General features: G+C 39.5%; 1 protein-coding gene across 2 annotated transcripts in view; it reads left to right on the top strand.

The window, feature by feature from the left end:
- thsd7ba (thrombospondin, type I, domain containing 7Ba) overlaps nt 1-16,421 on the top strand; it is a 261,412-nt gene that overhangs the window by 166,131 nt on the left and 78,860 nt on the right. For both annotated transcript variants that reach the window (XM_049594673.1, XM_049594672.1), the window contains 2 exons: nt 9,825-10,016; nt 12,343-12,574. In XM_049594673.1, the coding sequence (XP_049450630.1) occupies nt 9,825-10,016; nt 12,343-12,574 (424 nt within the window). The remainder of the gene's footprint in view (nt 1-9,824; nt 10,017-12,342; nt 12,575-16,421) is intronic.

The following is a 16,421-nucleotide window of genomic DNA, read 5'->3' as shown; positions in this document are numbered from 1 at the left end:
AGCATTGCTGTGTCTTTTTTTAATGAATTGAATGGTGGACAGATGGAAAAAATAGATGATTAGATGGACAGAATGAGTTCTGTTGCCATGATTATTATTTTTCTCAGTGACCCCCTTTGATCCATGGTCAAGTTTTTCTCCAGACAGAATATGCTTTTAGTTACTTTTCAGTTCTGCTTGCCATATAAATTTCGTAGACCTTGGAGAAAGCAGACGCTAATTGCCAGTCTGTCTGCACATTCCGACTCAACACATTCAAGCTGTCCTTCTCAGCTGTTACACAAGTACAGATGATGGACACTTTGTCTTCGCAATACTGAAATGTTGGAAGAAGGCAGACATGCTTCTCTCCTGGGAAAAAGTTCAGGGTTTTGCCAGTCACAAAAGACTCTGAGCTCATTGTATTTCAGTTCTTTTGAGGTCAGCTGCAACAACTTTTACCCTCAGAGGACTCTCAATATCAAACACAAAACAACTCTTATGAAGAACACATAAATGTATGTATGTATACTGTACACAGTTGAGATAAGATATCACAATCAATTACCTGCACCGTGATCTGGCCTCTTTCCACTCCTCCCTTATCTCTTGTCCCTCAGGGTGAATGAGCATTATAGATATCCAAATAAAGAACATAAAAGCAAATAAGTCTTACTCGCTGTGAATGCCACTTCACATTATTACTGGCACACTCTCGATATTCTTCACAGATTCATACCACACTGACCAGAAGGCCAGCTCCACTCGCTCAACTAAGGTCTTCGTGGGTGAATTGTTAAAGATAAGTAGAAGTAGTAGTACAAGTGTTTATCTATCTATCTATCTATCTATCTATCTATCTATCTATCTATCTATCTATCTATCTATCTTATATACAGTAGTAAACTGTATATTTTGAAACAAGTACTGACTGCTATGAAACACCACTCATGCCAGATACTTTTTACTACAGCATCAATCAGAGTACATTAAATCCAGGCCTGGAGGTGGATTGCTAATGATGTTATCTGCAACATCTCTGGGTTCCTGTGGTGTGGTTTCTGTAAAGCGTTTCCAATAATATTTTACAGTATTTCACAGTTCTGTGGAGAGAGCAATGGGAGTCGGAGCTGCTGTGGCAGGACTGTTTAGACTGACTGTGGAGAGTATAGTACCTGCATACACAGCCACTGTTGGTTTGGTTTCAATCATTTTCACTTTTGAGCGCTGGAAACATTTGACAAGGTGAGACAGGCGGAGAGGAGCGGGAGAAGGGAGAGGTATGAGTGACAAACCTGCAGAGATGAAAGGATTGTTTACAGAAATCTGATTTGTTTGTCATTAAGCAAGTATCTCTGATAATTGTGGATGGACATATGTCAGTAGCAGCAGCCTTCTAATCATGCACATAAAATAGGTAGCCTACCTGTCTTTGCCTTAAAAGCTGGTTTGATTTGAGTTCTTTGGGTTCATCAAAGGTCTTTGCGCTGAAGTTCAGAGCTGTTTATGGATGAGACGTGAAAGGTTTCTGGGAGGAAAAAAACAGCCCCATCTAGAAGTCCAGCTCATCTTGACCTACACTGTCTCGTTGTTTGACGTAAGACATTTTCAATTGGAAGGAACTCCCTAAGTAAGTCAGCCCGTCAGTGTCTATTGCCCTGGTCTAGTTTCAGTGTCCCCATTTTAAGCACAAGCTTTGTCTCTCATTCACTTAACCCCCAGGATCCCCCTCATAAGAACATTCATACAGCATTTTCAGCTTTGTATCTTAAAGGTACAGTTCACCCCAAATTCAAAAATACATATTTTCTCTCTTACTTGTAGTGCTGTTTATCAGTCTACATTGTTTTGGTGTGAGTTGCTCAAAGTACATGGATGCGATTTGCGGGTGTTTTTCGGTAGAAAGAAAATAGTTCCTACATAAAACCGCTCACAGCAAGGTCTGTAGGTTATCTTTAGTAACCAGGCCAGGATTTCTTGAAAGAGACATTGCTGTTGAGTTTTTGAAATGTATTTTTTTTTTTGGCCCTTTGAGCACCACAAGCTGAGTGCCATCTAGTTCCATTATATTGGAGAGAAGGCAGACATCTCTACAGCTGATATCCCCAACACTCGGCAAGTCACACCAAAACATAACTCCCTTTAACCTGTGGAGTTACCTCATTGTATTGAATGGCTGAATCTTAAGTTGATTTCAAGTTACAATTAAAAACTCATCTGGGTTGTTCTATTGTACACTATTAATTTTATTGTGCTTACTGTCTGATGTTTACAGTCTTTTTAATTTCTGTTTAGTTGAATTTAAGTTTTATGAAATTGCTCTAAAATGAAAACATATCTTCAACATCATGTAATGGAATCAGCTTTGTCTCAGCTGCTGTGTAATGTGTCCTCACCAGAACATTTCACAGTGTGTTTGTTCTAAATGGTGAATTCTTCTAATATTGTCAGTAAAAGAATTTGGTTTTAACAGACACCTCCCTGTCATTCACCCCTTACAGTACATACAAATAAATACCCAACTCCATTCATTGATTGCTGAGGGCCAATGCTTGTGGAAAGGTCAGCTATTGCCAGGCTTTCTTGGCTGACAACCTTGTTCGCCATTAGGAGTTGCTCCATTAGGACCGTGCTTTTATGTCCTGAACATAAGAATTGCTGACATTTTTAAAATGGTTCAGTTTATTGTCGGTGTATTGAGTCACTTGGAGAATGGGTTTACAAATGCTCCCAGTGTGCAGCTGTGTTGGATGAAGATTTAACAAGAAAGGAAAACTAATTTAAAGCCATGAAGATAATTGTCGTTGATGTTAACATATATTTACACCCGAGTGGAAAAAAAAGGGAAAGTGGGTGTTTGAACTGGCAGGTACCATTTAAGATCTTGAACTTCAATGAAGTGACAACGACCCATGAGATACAGGGTGTTTTCTCCACTTTACTTACTCCTTGATTGAGTAAGCGTTTGGTTTCCAATTTCTTAGCATAAAACTACTCTGCATTTCAGACCTGAGAAACTCGTGAAGTTGTCTAAAGAAAATCTATGCCTGCGGAGAGTAAGAGACAGCACTTTCCCCAGGAAAGTTTATCTGATGGGGATTTAAATTATTATCTATGGCTGCTCAAGCAATCAGCAAACATCCTCTATCACCTAGAGGCCAGCTTTTATTGCTTAGCAAATGCATGAGGTAATTCTTAAAACTACTCAGGTATAGATGAAATGGTATAGACTGGCTCAGGGGTGTTTTAAGGACATGTGGGGCTCAGCCATGAGGACAATCCAGAGGGCTCTATCCCTGGAAAAATAACCTTGTTACTTTGCTTGTGAAAGTGTATCAATCTGATGCATCACACAGTCTGAACATACTTTTGATTTTCTTATGTTTAGCATTCTCTTCACCTGTTTTCTGCCACCTGCCACTCCATTTCAGGTTGTGTAGATAGGAGACATAGTCCTCACAGAGTACAGAGTACAGTGCTCATCACTACGTCAGAAGCTGCCTGTAGTTAATACAAATGACCACATATGCATTCATGCACTGACGCCTTTATAATCAGTGCACTGTGATTTATAGAAAGCATACTGTATTACTGCTAGTTTTTAAGCATTGGCTGAGGTGTCAATTTGATTAATGTAACACTGCTGTGATCTCTCCTGTATAGATGTAAGTAACATGTTGGTCTTTTACCTGTTAGCACATAATGTGCAAGAGTGCTGATTGGCTGACAACTCTAGCATTGTGTTAATGTGTGATTTAGCAGGTTTTTTTTTTTTTAAGCACATACTCATACCATAAGCACCATACCATTTCAGTTAATGAGATTGTCTGACTGTTTCATACATTCAAGACCATGAGTAATTGCTTTTTTTCATAGGCAAGCTCCTTGAATCTCTCCTTTAAAAACATATATATTTCCATTATTGCTTGTTCAATTTCAATTGCATTCTGATTCTTACTGTTTTACAACAATCAGATTTCATATATGGTGTCACATTTATTTTTGGACCGCAAATTGTGACAAGGAGTACGAACATGGAACAGGACAGCAAGAAAACAACCAGAATAGCTCATTAGTGCAACTGAGTCATTTAAAGAGAGGCAAAACATTACTCAAAAAAGCACCTCGTTTACATATTGTCCTTGGGTTATCCGTCTGCAGTGATAGTGTAAGTTTAAACACAGACAGGTGGTTTACAAAGTATTTTGGCAGATACATCTTACTATTCTCTACACTGTGTTTTTACATTCAAGCAAAATGTGATATTCATCCACCAGGACAGTTGTCATTACATAAATTACAAAACCTTTTAGTCTTTTCCAAACATTTTCTGTCTTCCCATTATTTTAGGAATTCTGCTATTAGAAAACAGACTGGGCAACCCTCCTATTTTCACAAAGTAGATGCTTCTCAAATTTAAAGTCCTCTTTAAATTCACAATACTAGTCACATGATGAAGCTTGTTGTGCTGCTTCTGTAGGAACTGACCTTTTAACCACTGCTTTACTAGCTTCAGCTTTTAGATGTCATCATGCCTCTGATCCAGCCAAAGGTATGAAAAGCCACATTCATCTAGTTTTTGCTAAACATATGCAATCCATGGTAATATGTACATTCCAGTGATATATAAACTATCTGATATTGCTCCCTACTCTACAGACTATTGTCAATTTTTCCCTCACATTGGTTCATTGCTTCACAAAAAGATTTTCGAAATAATAACCCTGCAGTATTTTAGTGAAGAAAAAGAACTGCCATTGTGTAAAATGCTGCTGCATTTGCTATGGGAAGCTCTGAGTGTCACATATGCATTCATTTTGGTCTGTTAACTTGACCGGGTTATGACTGACATAAAGCAGGTGTTAGGTGACAGCAGAGAGAGTTAGGTTGTTATATCCAATTAAAATGGCCCCTCCTGTCTCCTCATGTGGCATTCACGGACAGACTAAAGCTTTCACACTTTCAACCATGCTATCCACAACTTTGAAAAACACACTTATCGTCCCCATGTCCATGTTAGCTATGTGAATAAGGAGTTACCTTACATGCACTTTTGTGCTGGAAGGAAATTCTCTGGGAATTGTTGCAATTTGAATTAAAATAATATGGTGTCTCACACAGTGAGGCTAATGGGCGCTTATTGTATTTTGCTATGACTTCATTGGGCTGTAAACTACGGCAAAGTAAGTGCTGTGTTAGCCTAACCCACTGGCTTTTTGCCCCAGGCGTAGTAAAGTTGTTTTGACAGCTCCCACAGCTCCCAGTCACTGCACAGCAACCATTCACACCAGAGTAGTCAGTCCCATTTCCAGCACTAACTACCAACCACAGGGCATGATGACTCAAACATACTGGGTGCACCTGTGAGTGACAGCTGACATGACAGGTTTAACCTCTTATAGATGCATGCTAACCTTACTGATACGTCTGAACTCACCAACAATACCTCAGCAGTGCGGCTACCATCAGTCTGAATCTCTCTTTCTGACTGGTCAATAATATTCAGGCAATGATGAAGTCAGGAAAGCAGCCCTACACTCAACTGTGAGACTGTCATATATAATGGAATTCTAAAGTTACATGATTGACAGGCAAATACAGCACAAACATTAATTAGTGACCCAGGGTAGTTTGTCATAGCCAACTTTAATGTTCACAGTGATTTTATACAATTTGCCTTGTTGCTTTTGCCCACCAGCTTTGTCTTAAAAGCTGCCCGCACAGAGTGGATGTGATTATTAACTTTTAAGCAAAGGCGAGGACTTCTCGTCTTTTTTCTACATCTACCTGAATAATAACAATGAAGAAGATTAATTGGTGGGTGGGCGAGCAGAATAGAAATCATGTTGAAATTGCATGCAGGAGGCAGTGGTATTATATCTGAGTAAGAGCCCCAACTACAGATCCCTGTATTAATAATGCAAAAGGACCCCTAGGGCAGCCATCTATTTGCAGAGTCCCCCGCCCCCACACGAAGTCTCCCATATATACACTCACACATATACACACATACACAAGTTGTGTATTTGGATTCATGTTATCATACCATTTTTTCTTTAGGCAGTGTTTCCAGGCAAAGCTTTGCGAGTCTTTTGTTCGTATTGTTTGCTAACATATTCATTAGTCCTTTGTGGTTTTCAAGCAGAACGATTGTTTAATAATTACTGATTTTTCTACTGTTGGCAATAATACATCTAAACAATTCTTAAAATATGCCCTAGAGCAGAAGGAAACCTGCTATGTTTCACATGGCATTAGATACTTGCATATTCTTCTGAACATTTGTTTAATGTGAAGCCTAAGGTTGTAATTGCAACTGTGTTGAAATAGCCTCATATATTTTGCCTTAGTAAGTGTGACTATAGGTTAACTGAACACAGGGGCCTGTTTGTGTTTTGACAGCCTCTGTCACTGCAGTTTGTGTTCTATTGTGTGAGAGTTTGGCCAGTTTCTGTGCTTCGCCTGGCAATTTGCAGAAACTATATAGCCTATTATTATTATGTAGCAGGTAACAACTGACCATGTGTGCCCAAGTGGATGAAAGAAAACTAAGCAATCATGGTATCTTTTTATACTGTATGCACAGTATTGATTAAAAACAATTAAAACAGGAATTTAATTTTGAGCTCATGTAGTGAATAGTGGTTGGAAAAGATCAATATGATTCTTTTAACTCATAGCATAGTATTAAAACTGTTTCTGTTTCCTGAATTATACAGATAATGTACAGTAGCCACAAGGAGCAAAGCACAAATGCCCATAGCTTTAGATATGCCGTTGTCCAGTGTACTGAAGTGTCATTGTGTTTTATAGAAAGGTTTTTGCGTTCTCTGATTTATTACTGTATGTTTCCGTAGTGTTTTTTTTTCAGAGTTGTTTTTGGCTCTCTGATTTGTTTTATTATTATAGTATTTAGATTTCTGCCCACTGTTAATGGATTTTATAAAATGTTATTGTGTTTCCTGTTTTGTGTTTTGCTTTGCACCTCAGGGCCACAACACATTGTTTTGGAATGGCATCGATTGGACAGTTAGAATATGTAATGTTGTAAACACAAGGAAATGTTACCTTTCCAAACTTTACTTTTTGAGGGATTTTCACCGTGCAGTGCCATTGTTGAAAGAGTGCTATAAATATTTCTTTTATCAATTTGGCATTGCAGGCAAGGCTAAAAAAACTATTTTGGGATGTCCTCCACCTGAAAACAATAGCTTTTCTCTGAACAAAATCCTCCAGCCATTCCTGTAGAAGTAATACAAGTAATAAATCCTCCCTTAACTTAAGATAAAACTTTCTACTTTCCAGTTCCCATTTAAAGTTTTTAAACAATGTCTTGCTGTATCTCATTGTCCATTTTGCAGTCCAAGTGTAAAATAGGTCCCTTATCTCCACAACTGTTGAAGTGATAGAGATGGTAAAGATACAGTACTCTTGTCTGTCCCTGTGAATGTGGGTCAGAGAGGTGGATTTACAGAATCTATGGTGCGTACTGTGTTTCATTTTATGCTCACTTTGTATAAAGCATGGATGCCTGGAATAATTACCTGGGTGGGAGCCATGCTGAGCCAAGACAATATATTCCTCACAGCTTAAAATCCCACTGCCAGTTCAAAACAATTATGTAAAGCATCAGTACAGTGCCTCCAGTATTCAAGTGTTGCAGCCTTCAGATCTTTACTCAGCTGGTGTAGTTTGAAATATAGAATAATAGGAATTATTCCTGGTCACCGAGGAGTAATTTTCTTTTTCCTTCAGTGCAATTTTATTGTACTTTATAATACTAATTCCATCATCAACTATGTGCTTTCTGGCTGAGGGTGAAGAACTTACAGCAAATGCTGGAGAATTGTGTTTTGTTTGTCAACTTCAACTGCAAACCTCTCCATTGTACGTCCACTTGTGTCTTCACTAATAAAAGGAATAATGCATTCCATACAGTAGCTTGTGGGATTTAACCATATCTTCCAGCAGAATAACATCTCCTGCTGTACACACACCAGCTAGTCTGATGGCTGGAGATCTCTGATTCTTCAACCTAATAGGCGAAAGGTTCTCAAACTCCCCAAGGGGTTTCTTACATCTATCTGATGAGGCGATACCTATGTTTGCTCTCTCCTCTGCCCTCCTCTGCATCAAGGGTATTCACTTGGGGGAGAGAAGAAAAAAATAGACAAATTGATGACAAATCTGCCCCGGGGTTGTTATTGTTAAACCATATTCCATGATGTAGTGGCAGAGTTCATCCAAGTTAATGATACTGCTGTGTGTGAGTTCATATCAGAAAACAATGCTTCGGCTGCTGCTGGCATTGTTTTGATATCAGGATGGCATTCCTGTTTCTGAAATTGATATTTCGATTGGACCTTGGACAGAGAGACCTCAGAGAAATCTATGGCACCCGGGGTCCAGCAAAAAGTACTTTTTTTCTTTTTTTAACCAAGGCTATTAATTATATAAATTTATTTATTATTCAGTCATTAACATTCATGTGAGAATATTTTTCTGTAATTTCAGTGTTTAATCACACAATAAGAAAGTCATTATCATGGAAGTACAGTAAAGAGAAAAAGGCTCCATCTTTCCTGTAGCTGTAGAAAGAAGAGTGAACTAGGAGCTGTGATAAATATTTCATAACATGACTGCAAGATGAAGGGTGAAGGATAGCATTTAAAACTAGCTCAGAATACCAATGGGGTGGCCTTATAATTTTCTTTAGATAAAATGAAATTCTATTTGTGTTTGACAGATTTTATTCTAACACTGACTTGAGAAGGATGCCCACTTAAGTTAGGTGTGAGTGAAAGAAAATTTGTTTCCCCGAAGGTTAAAAAATGTTTTGCATTTTGCAAACTTTGCCAATATAAAAAGGATGGACTTTAGGAATTCAAAAATACACACTTTTTACTGTTTTCAGTGAGAGAAGCCTCTTGGACACCTTATTACCATGTGTTCATATTCAGATTGTATCTAGATTTAGCCTGATTGTGTGTACCTGCCATCAACATGTGTCTACAGTGTCAACAATGAAATCCCATCATTATCTATTTCCATGTTATAACTGCACACCTCATCAGGAGCACACATCCCTCTTTACCCTTGAGTGAAAACACAGGCCTTACAGAAAACAGTAAACAACTGCAGCACTAAACAAACAGAGCATGTCAAAGAAGTTGTACTCTATGTAAATTGCATTTATACTTACTTTCGATGTGATCAGAATAAAACGCTCACCCCTCAATGCGGTTTGTGTATTTTGATCACAATCGATCTGTCTTTGGTGTATTTTTATGTGCATTTTTAGGTAAGGCCTGCCCTGTAAATTAATCTGATCAATCCAGATGCATGTTATACTTTGTCTTTTCTTCTCACACACTTGTGGTTTCATGCATTGGGATTTGAAGCCCTTTCTGCTTGCTGTCTGAGCAGTTCAAGATACATGCAGTGTAATGGGTCTCACTGTAATTTATACTAAACTTTTAAAGTCTGTGGATATTCTCATTTATCCAGGTCAATTCCATTTTGGCAACAATTAAATTGTAGGCAACTGGACTTTGATTTTGTCTAGAAGACGTTTCGCCTCTTATCCAAGCGGCTTCATCAGTTCTCAACGCATCGGTCTGACTAGTCCTCACTAGTCTGACAAACAGTGGAGTAAGTCTCAGGTTTTTAACCTCTGTGGAGGTGTACACCCACCACCCTCATAAGACAATACTTCATGAAGCCGCTTGGATAAGAGGCGAAACGTCTTCTAGACAAAATCAAAGTCCAGTTGCATACGATTTAAACTTTTAAAGCTAAGATGATGCCTTCATTTCCATCTTCTGATCTTAACTTGCCTTCCTCAGGGGACGATGTGCCCAGTACCCACTGTGTAGACAACCCTCCCCCCACAGAAGTGGCCTGCGAGGTGGCTTGTCCCGCAGACTGCGTCATAAGCCCCTGGTCTTCCTGGTCACCCTGCTCACACAGCTGCGCCACCAAGACAGCAGAGGGCCGACAGAGCCGCACCCGCACTGTGCTGGCCATCCCAGGAAAAGGTAATACAACGTCCCCTCTGACTCCTTGGAGTCTTTTTCCGCTTGGTGTTTATAAATCTTTGTTGTTGGGCTGTTTTTGTGCAGAACTGTGGCTCGCTGTGCAGATATCAGTTTTAAGTCAAACAAAATGCAACAACTGGGATGTCTTATTTTTCACTGGTGATGAGGTATGACTTTTTGTAGGTAGCAGTATTGGAAACACTTTAGATAATAGCTGTCATTAAAGTTTTGTCACATACAGGGTATCAACTAAATACTAAATGTACCAGTACAGAAATATATATACAAGGGAAGAAGACAGGAGCTTAAGGAGGACAGTGATAAACTGCGCTATATTTACAGTACAGTAATATTGTTGGGTGACAAAACAGAGTGCGGAGAAATCTGGTTAACGATGCTAATTTCTAAAAAACTATATCATTTCAGGGGAGCTCCATCGATTGTACATGTCAAAGGTCTTGGGGAGCACTACTGTATTTATAAAAAAAAAAAGTTGCATAAAGCCTTTTGTGGCTCCAGAAGGAGCTGCAAGAAATCTGAAAAACTGCATCAAATGATTTGGCTTGAGGCTAGATTAGTGGCTACAAGCATAACATACCTGAATCTCCAACAGAATTGCTTTTGGCCAATTGCATTATGGGTAATGTAGGCATCAGATTTAGGCAGGAGTGCAACGCTAAATTGCTGGAGTACTCTTTTTATTCAGAATATCTTTACAAAAACTGCTGTGGCACAGTATATATATATTGCAGGATATAGGATATTGATATTGTCACTGAGAATCAAACCTAAAAAACTCGCAAACTAACTCAAAGTTCAACTCGGCAAACAGAAAATAAACGTTGAGTGAGCCAAAGTCTTTATCGAAGTGCTTCACCAACCCTGTGGGATTACTTTGGCTGTTATTTCTCCACATTTCACAGTTTTATTTAGACATTTTTCATCTCGTAAACATTTGAGGTTTGAGTTGACCATCCATTATCAAGGGCGCTTTCTCTGGCCAGTAATTTTCTGTGTACTCCAAGCATTGTGCTCTCAAGTCAGACAGCGGAGTGTTGGCAGCCAGCTACTCCCCATTAATCCCTGTAACCAAACGCATATCTGCAATAACAGCTGATGAAAGAATCTCACAGTTTAAGCCAGGTTCCTCACTGTGTTGTTTATTATCATGTTTCTGGCCATCGGCTTGCTGGCAGAGGTGCTGGGAGTGTGTGTGTCTGTGTATCTGTGTGTGTGTTTGTGTTCATATGTCTACATGTAGTGTGACAGTATGGAAGAGCTGGAGAATGCCAAACAGACTGGAAGGCGCAGGTGTTTATTTGGTTGTGATTCAGTGACAAACTCATCCTGATCTTCTGTGAGTCACAGTTTGCTTTGCTTACTGCAGTTACTACTCCTCATGACACCTATGATCCAACTTAGAGTGCTGTCCCTTGTTGAACCTCCATGTAGATTGGACAGATCATGCATTGCCCAAAGTTGTCCCAGTACACATCGAGTATACTGTCAAATCTTAGCTCACCCTTAATGTTTGACACATAAATGTTTATTTTTAGGATTAAAATACACAAACCGGAAAAATAGCTCAAGACAATCAGGCTGCTATATCATTAAATTGAAAGGTGACACTTTAAAAACACTAATGATTACAATTAATTCCTTCCATAGTAATGATATGCACATTTTTAGCACCCATTTGCACTTACATGCACTCTATATGTGGGTGTTAGCTTCAGAATGATTGCACTGAAGTGGCAGTGTTGTTTGTTTGCAAACGCAGAGGAAAAATGTCACTTTAAAATTAATTATATTTAATAATTAATGTTACTGTTTGGAGTAATAACACAGATTTCTTGCTTTCAGTGTTCTCTTGTAATTGAGGTTGAATATAGAACTGTACAGTGTGTGTCCAAATAAGATTCAGTGTTTAACAGCCAGGATACAGGGAGCCGAGGCTGGGAAAAGACTGTTGCAGCTTGGCTGTGGACAGTGTTTGAATTGGCCTCGGAATTCTGTCACTGTGACCTTTCTGTGACTTTTCATTTGTAATTGAAACTTCTACAAGTTGTAACTTGTAAAGTGTCTGCTCAGCCAACCCGAACAAACATTTGTTTTGTCACTAAGCAGCCAGCGGTCAATGATGGTGTTAGCATTTGACTTCCAACAACTAACCACAGCTTGTAACTTTCGGTGAAAATGTAATTTAGATTCTCTGCAAATCATATGTAATTTTAGAGTGTCTATTTCAGAATGCCAGGTTTGTAGAGTTATACAGTAGCCTTCCTGTCTTTGAATCTGTGGTTCTTTCCTGTGTGTTTGTGGCCAGAAGGGAAGGAGTGTCCGGCAGCTCCAGCCCTGGAGGAGTGGAGAGTCTGCAACGACCACCCTTGTATGACGTTCTATTGGGAGGCCTCAGCCTGGGGCCCCTGTATTGAGGATGCCTCCCTGGATTTAAATGGAACTGGCTTCTGGAATGGGACCCCTACCTGTGCCATGGGTGTTCAGATCCGCAAAGTCAGCTGCATAAAGATGAACGTTGGACCTGTCATAAGTAAAAGGTATGCTCTCTGACCAGGTGCCTCTGTGTATATGTCAAAGTAATAATGAAATAAGCATTTTAAATTTAGTATTGGGATTTTGCATTTAGAAATGTTAAGACACTCAATGTTTTTTTAGAGCAACAATGTTTAAGCTGGCATGTTTTTCAGAGTCTGGAGGTGAATTAATATGTTGCCTCCTTCCTGTTTCCTGTTTACCTTTGACTAGTGTGAGTCAGATGTCACTCACATGAACCTAATATGCACCAAGCAAGTGTTTTTCAAATGTCCACTGGTGTGTTTTTTATTTATTTAACCAGGTAAAGCCTCATTGAGGTTAAAAATCTCCTTTACAATAGTGTCCAAGACAGATAGCAGCATGTCAAACAAAGTAGCAGAAAAACAACATGTCACCTAAGGAATCACAGCATACTAACAAATCAGATCAAGAGGCAGATATTCAGTCAAAGCATGTACAACCTGATGCACCGTCTTCCAACTCCTTCAGTCTACTTTTGAAAACACTTGAGAGAGCAGCTCCCCAAAACTCAAAACAGTCTGCAGCAGATTCCAAGCTGCAGGGGCAGCATACCTGAAAGCCCCTTTTCCTATTTCAAGACGAACTTTGGGAACAGATAGCAAAAGCAGGCTTCGCAAATATGTCACAGAGCGTAGATGGTAGCTTCGAGCAATTTTTCAAATAGATAAGGCTACATAGATAGGAAGGAAGCAAGTTAAGAATTGCTTCATAAATAAGGACATGCCGGTAATTAAGTGTAGGCTTGGGTAGATGCATGTATATATAAAATATCACCATAGTTAATTACAGGCGTAGTAAAAGTAGCAGCAGCAAGTCTTTTTGCACCAAAAGAAAACCAAGCTATGTTTTCACTCAAGTAATATGACATTTGTTTATAAAGAAAGGGAGTGAGTATGTTGTTTCCACCCCCCAACAATCAGTGTTTTAGCTCCTCTGACTATAGTTAATAACAAGAAGTATATGCAGGGGCATCAGTGGCTTAGTGGTAGAGCAGGCGCCCCATGTACAAGGCTGTTGCCACAGCGTCCCGGGTTCAACTCCAGCCTGTGGTCCTTTGCTGCATGTCACTCCCCCTCTCTCTCCCCCCCTCACACTTGTCTGTCCTATCAAATAAAGGCTTAAAAATGCCCAAAAAAATATCTTAAAAAAAAAGAAGAATTATATGCAAACCAAAAAAGTCTATTCTTGACTCATTATGCCAGTATAAGAATGGCACTTTCTAACAGAATATTTTCTTCTTCCGTCCCCGTCTAACACTGCTACACTGCTCAGTTTTAGATACTAGAAAATGGGTCCCGAGAGAAACGAATGGTAAATTATAAGTGAGGAGTGAAAGAGCTTTGTAAAATCTGGGGGAGGAGGTGATCGTGTTTTTCTTACAGAGAAATCGCTTCTGATTAAAGATTCCAAAAGTGTTTTACTTGAAGATATATTGTGTATGCTTTTACTTACTGACAAATGACCCAGAGGATTTGATGCACTGGGAAATTATATCCCCAGAGTTTTGTACACTAAGCTCTTCTTTTGTGCTTTCTGCCTGTGTTTAGGTTTCTTTTTTCCTCTGTGAACCTGAGATTCATTTCGCTTATGCTTCACCATTATCTACTCCTCTTTCAGCAATACAGTATCAAACACTGCTAAGGGCTTTTGTGCTGTCACTGTAATGATGTTATAGCCCACACCAGGACGATAGATTTATAAATAATTCACAAAGTTTGCCCTTCTTTAGCTCGATATATTATTGACAGGGCCATAAAGTGGATTATGGAGAGGCTTTTTTCTTATGAACGTTCCATCTCCCACCACAGAGGCTTTAATGAAAGCTGTCATTTCTGCTCCACCAACAGATCTCGCCTGTACAGTATGCTGTTAAGTCAATCACTTCTTTGCTATTCATGTACTGTATAACTGCAGAGTTTTCATTTAATGGAACAGCTAGTCCACTGGTTTTTACTGTCAGTAACAAGTTACTAGGCCTTCCCACTGTACCTCCATAATGCGCAGTATGTAAGACATGACTGTGTCCATATTGAACAGCATGGATCTGGCATAACTTCTCAAGCCTGATAAGATTAATGTCCAGAGGACAAATACACAGTAGCATGCTTCCGAGGCTGAAAAAGGACAGAGCAGGGCTACGCAGGAGAGTTCAGACTCTGCCATTTCCTTCACTTCAGCCTTTGCTTATCTTAGAATATGTTTGAAATACAGGAATGTCCTTAATATTTCTAAGCCATTCCTATCTGAAGGAGCAGATGCCCCCTGAATAAATCTGGTGTTGTGCTACTTGAGAAGGGTCACTTCATTCAGCAAACATCTAAGCATTTGATACTTACCAGTAATCTCTGTGGTGCGCACCGGCTCAATGAAAGGTTATTGGTCTTTCTTGGTATTAGTAAAGAGCCCTTAGACCTCACGTTAGATTGATTTTGAGTTTAATTTCCGCTCCCCTTTGTCACATACTAAAGATGAAATAAACTAAAGCAGTGGTAAAAAAGAGTAACTTTTAACATCATTTACTGCAGCATACAGGTACCAAATGATCTGGTTTCATAGTAACATTCTGTAAAGACAAATCTTTATAATAACATCAACATCCATAAAACTTAAAATGCCAAAAAAAACATTATCTATAAACAATATAATTCAGTTTTTACTTATTTTAGAAGACATATTGTCATTAACTATGGTCAGAGTCAACATGTTCTCACTCTCAACTCGTCAAATATGGCGGCTTGGTTAGTGGCCCTACACTTCAAACTATGACGTTCTAGGTACCCATGTAGCATCACTTATGGACTGGCACGGCATGACATTTCCGCTCATGACCTGCAGGGTGTCTTTTTAAAATAACCAAAACTACTTTGGGTTTACATAGGGCTGGGCGATATGGCCTAAAAAAAATATCCGATTTTTTTCACAAAAAATCCGATTCACGATTTAAATTGATTTTTTCCCCTCCTAGTTAAAAAAAAAAATCGCGGCCTGGTAGCACATACCTGGGGTCCAAAACTTTCAGCATGTGAATAAACCCCAGCTTTTCCACGGTAGCCTATATATGGGCACCATATCTCTTGCAATATACATGGCGACTGCATCTGTGATCGCTTTCCACCGGACCCCTTTCTTATCATACAGCAGTGTTTCCCCTACCATTATATTGGATCACAACAGAAGTCATTTAAGGTTACCTTTCCTACAGAACAGGTCTATATCCTGTCCTTTTATTAAACAAACTAAATAGCCTTATGTTACAGGCTGAGCCTGATGTGTGTGGCTTGTGTGTGTGTGTGCGTGTGCGTGTGCGTGTGTGTGTGTGTGTGTGGAGCTGTGTATGTGTGTAGTTGATGTAAGAGGTATGAGACATTAGTGCGCCAGGTGTGGTGTGTGACATCAGATGGATGCGCCCCAGGAAGAAAGTGAGGCATGTGCTATGTTGTTTACATCGAGCAGCCACAGTGAAGAAGCCTACGCAGTTCTGCGTGCTGTTTTTGAGTTATTTCCCTCTATGTAAAAGTCAGACACTGATGAGAGAGGCTGTGCATCATCCCTGCAGTGCTGAAAATAAAGTGCCGTTCTTTAACGTACCTAAGTCCTGTTGTTTATGTGTTGTTGCCACAATGAGCTAACACAAGCTAAAGGAGCTAATGGTCTTCGGAGGTCCCTTTACTACGGTTCAGGGGTCTGCCAGCTTGGCGTTGCTAACACTTATTTATCTTATTTACACAACGGCATGTCATTTATGTCCCTGTGCGGTGCGCGTCTAAAATCCTCCTCTGCTCTCTGTGTCGCACACGGCAGAGTTCGGCCCTGATGCGCACACACACA

This window comes from Epinephelus fuscoguttatus, linkage group LG13, assembly GCF_011397635.1.
Source record: "Epinephelus fuscoguttatus linkage group LG13, E.fuscoguttatus.final_Chr_v1".
NCBI classification, from domain to species: Eukaryota; Metazoa; Chordata; class Actinopteri; order Perciformes; family Serranidae; genus Epinephelus; species Epinephelus fuscoguttatus.
Note: the sequence above shows the minus strand (reverse complement) of the source record. Positions and strands in the feature narration are given on the sequence as shown.